At 32.5% G+C, this 4,443-nt stretch overlaps 1 protein-coding gene across 1 annotated transcript; it reads left to right on the top strand.

Moving 5' to 3' along the window:
• The first annotated feature begins 1,070 nt into the window (after positions 1–1,070).
• On the top strand, positions 1,071–3,438 carry LOC127100881 (probable N-acetyltransferase HLS1). Its single transcript, XM_051038188.1, has 3 exons — positions 1,071–1,521; positions 1,622–1,752; positions 2,427–3,438. Exons 1-3 carry the CDS (start codon positions 1,297–1,299, stop codon positions 3,280–3,282), a joined length of 1,212 nt encoding a protein of 403 aa, XP_050894145.1. The 5' UTR covers positions 1,071–1,296; the 3' UTR covers positions 3,283–3,438.
• The last annotated feature ends 1,005 nt before the right edge of the window (positions 3,439–4,443 follow it).

Below are 4,443 nucleotides of genomic sequence, written 5' to 3'. Positions count from 1 at the left end.
TTTAGATAGGATATAACTACTTATCTATCATTAGTATACAAAAAAAAGGACAACTATTTTAAAGCATAGTTAGCCTACTATTTTGACTGTAGATAAACCTTACCTTAAATTGTTATATTTCTGTCATTGTTGTTTATTGTTATTAAAAAGACATCACACTTCTTTTGTGGCCATTCCACTTTGTGAACATGATGACTAAAGTAGTGTATCTATTTTTGATATTTCACTCCCTTGTGCACTTTTATAAATGTGAACATGTGTCAAATTTAAACCCTACACAAATAGGGTTTAAAGCTCAGAGTTTTGGACGCGTTTTTGTGAATTTAAACTTTGTTGTATTATGTATCGGGAAAAATCTAAGTTCCACATTAGTTAAAAATAAAAAATTTAAAAGAATTTATATTAACTGACACCCTCCATTTTATAAGATGATTTTGTATGGATGAATTAGGTTAAACTTTAATTTTATCATGATATCATGAACCTATCGATTCGAATCATCCACCATTTATATATGTCATCAAGGCCAAAAAAAAAATGTTGGACGCAAGAGAACGTATTGGAAAAATCAAATCTCATATATCGATAACTCGGGTCATCCATCGTTTATATCCACGCTTCAAGCCCAAAGACCAATAGTGTTAGGCGTGAGGGGGTGTATTAGAAAAAACTCAAGTCCCACGTTGAGTAAAGGTAGAACCCACTAAAAATTTATATACAGTGACACCCAATCTGATAAGCCGATTTTTTAGGGATGAGTTTAGTCAAACTCTGATTCTATCAATATGTAATACGTCAAGATTTCAAAAATCCGAACGCATCCGTATTTTAAAATTCGAACATAATTAGTTGTGCATTTTGTGTATTTCATGTAAACTTCAACTCATTTATAATACTTGCTAAGTTCGGAGTTTAAAATTCAGACGATACGAAAAAGACACTTCTAAAAATTTATAGGATTTGAGAGTAATAGTAAAGGTACAATAAGCCACCCTCGTATCTTATCAATATTTCTTTCCATAGGTAGATGCTGTGTTGGATTACTCACTATAAACAAAAGACATGAACACATGCATGATGTAACATTACTAGGTAATAGAAACAACATAATCCATGCTAAGATTTCTTTCCCTTTTAATTTTTTTCATTATTTTGCCAAAAGAAAAAAAGTGCACTAAACTTAGGGGATGTGCCACGTCTTGATATTCTTCAATGGTCCTAAATTCTAATATGTGTATATATATAACAACAACAAGAAGAAGCCTTGAAAGCTCATAGAAACCAATCACTACCAAAATGTCTTTGAAGATTGCAGCTGAAAACTGGCCAAAATCATCCTCAAAGAAAGTTGAAGAATCATCGATAGTGATAAAAGAGTATGATGAAGTGAAACACAAAGCGGCAGTAGAGAATTTGGAGAGACTTTGTGAAGTTGGACAGAGAGGAAAACCTTCTCTTGTCACTGACTTATTGGGTGATCCTATCTGCAGAATTCGTCACTTTCAGTTACATGTCATGCTGGTAACTAATACGATATCGTTTCTGTTACAATGAATATAGACGTATTCTAATACGAACGCGACAAATTGTAAATCGTAACTAATATATATTCTTCGAACAGGTTGCTGAATTCGGCGAAGAAGAAGAAGTTGTTGGAGTGATAAGAGGTTGTGTGAAAACAGTTACAAGAGGAAATCTAGCTTATGTAAAACTTGCTTATGTTTTAGGACTTAGAGTCTCTCCGAAACACAGGTTCGATTTTCGTCTTTGTTCATGTTATTTTTCTACATTATCTAGTTAAAAGTGTTAAGAAATTCTTAGTGTTGTTGATTGATTCTTTTTACATGTTAAATGTGCATGAGTCAAAGTTTTCCACAAAAGTCATTTCAAAACTTTTGCTTCTATTCTGTTTGCCAAGTTGATGTGTGTTTTCTTGGTTCTGATAATAAGAAAAAGAAGTGGTGAGGGGTTAGATTCTTTGTAAGAAATATAAAAAGGTTAATGTTCCTAGTATCATGGAAATATGAATAAAGTATAGTTAAGCATGCTATTCTGTCATTGACACATGTATATGAAATGATGTATCCACTATCACTACTTTTACTATAAAACATAAGTAATTGGATATCATGTCTTATTCTTTTTCTTAACTTTCTCACACTTTAAGTTCTTCATATAGACAACATGGTCCATAAGAAAAACCTTTGATTATATGTGTTGACACAACACCGATAAGTATGCTTACGCTTAATTAATTGATTGTTTTCAATTTATTATTGTGTCAACGTGTTCGTGTTAGTGTCGAGTCTAATACTTATGTTTCTACGTTAATTTTTTTTAATGAACTAATAGAAATGCTAATCAGCACGATCAGTGAATTTTTTTTTTTTGACGTTATGTTTAAAATATTATCTTGGCATATGTAGGAGATTTGGCATTGGCACGAAACTAGTTGAACATTTAGAAGAATGGTGCAAGCAAAAAGAGGCTAAGTATGCTTATATGGCAACCGATTGTACAAATGAACCATCCATCAATTTGTTCACAAAAAAATGTGGTTACTCAAAATTCAGAACACTAACAATGCTAGTGCAACCAGTTCATGCTCACTACAAGCCAATCAACACAAATATTTCCGTCCTTCGGCTACCACCTCGTCTATCTGGACCGATATACAATCATATTTTCACCAATTCCGAGTTTTTTCCTAAAGATATCGACTTGATTTTATCAAACAGGCTTAATTTGGGCACATTCATGGCCATCCCAAGAAAATACCTTAACAAATGTGATCTAAAAAAGGGTATTTTTCCTCCAAGCTATGCAATATTAAGTGTGTGGAACACAAAAGAAGTGTTCAAATTGCAAGTTAAAGGAGTGTCACCATTTGTACATGCATGTTGTGTAGGTACAAGAGTATTAGATAAATGTATGCCATGGTTAAGGTTACCTTCATTTCCTAATGTTTTTAGGCCATTTGGGGTTTATGTAATGTATGGATTACACATGGAGGGTAAATATGGAAAACAACTTATGAAGTCATTATGTGGATTTGTTCATAATATGGCTAGAGATGATGGTGATTGTGGGACCATTGTGGCTGAAGTTAGTCATAGGGACCCAGTTAAGGAAGCTGTCCCACATTGGAGAAAATTTTCTTGGGCAGAAGACATGTGGTGCATTAAGAATCTTGAAGACATGAAGAAGGAATGTGGACCCTTTGATTGGTTTGATTATAAATCATTTTCAGATGTAATTTTTGTCGATCCTCGTGATTTTTGACACTAGCTTATTATGTTATTTATATGTATAGAGGGAAAGAGGGTGTTGGTTGGTGCTAAATACTAATTGGGAATGGTAACTCTTTGAGTTGACAAAATGAAAATGTAAGTAAAATATTTTATGTATGATAATGAATCAATGGTTAATTAGGGTGCATCTCTTTTTTTTTTTTGTTAATGGTCAATGGTTAATTAGGGTGCATCTCTTTTTTGTTAATGGTTAATTAGGTTGCATCTCTTTTTTGTTTACGTGAATTCTTAATCTCTTGTTATTAATTATGATTGAGGTGTTATTAAATAGTAAATATAGACATATTTTTTCGAGTTAAATTTGAATTGATTGTCTGATTAAGTAAATATTTGAAATTGTTGAGAAAATGGTAATTTAAGTGATCGTAACGGATTACTTCCAGACTGTAATCGGTTACAAAAAATTCTAGAATGCTCTTGTAACTGGTTATCACTTATGTGTAATCGATTACTATCAAATTCAGTTGTTTCTCATAATCGATTACCACTTTTGTGTAATCGATTACCACCTACGACAATAGCTTTTCGTAACTGGTTATTAAAAATGTGTAACCAGTTACTGTCTCGAAATATTAGTTTTTTGTTAAGTTGGTTGATTATTGTTTGATGTAGTAAATAAGTCATTGGGTTGATCAATGAAATATACAACCACTTTTTCTTCTCATTTTCTCAAAACTCCCTCTTTCTCTCACGCTCTTTATTGTTGTTCATTATTCTCCACTTGGTGTTTCTAACCCCAATATTTGGTATCAAGAATTTGATTCTTTGATTAAACACTAAGTGTGTGGAAATGTTTTCGAGATTGAGCAGTATGTGGTTGGTAAAATTTTGAGATATTTAACATCAAGATTCGTTAATGTAGTGGTTTCAATTAAGAAATCCAAGGATCTTTCAACCATGAGCAAAGAAGAGTTGTAAAATTCTCTTTAAGCTCATGGGCATAGAATGGATGAGAGAAATGTTGACAAGACAAATGATGAGATTGCTTTGCAAGTCTGTTTAGTTTGAAGAGACAATAAGGTGAAGAGAAAGTGGTCCATGAATATAGGTAGAGGAAACTATCAAAACAATGATGAAATGGACTCCCAAAATTCCAACAATTCAACATTCCAAAAAGGTGAAAGCAGCTAAT

The sequence above is a fragment of the Lathyrus oleraceus genome, chromosome 7 (assembly GCF_024323335.1).
Source record: "Lathyrus oleraceus cultivar Zhongwan6 chromosome 7, CAAS_Psat_ZW6_1.0, whole genome shotgun sequence".
Lineage (NCBI taxonomy): Eukaryota > Viridiplantae > Streptophyta > Magnoliopsida > Fabales > Fabaceae > Lathyrus > Lathyrus oleraceus.
Note: the sequence above shows the minus strand (reverse complement) of the source record. Positions and strands in the feature narration are given on the sequence as shown.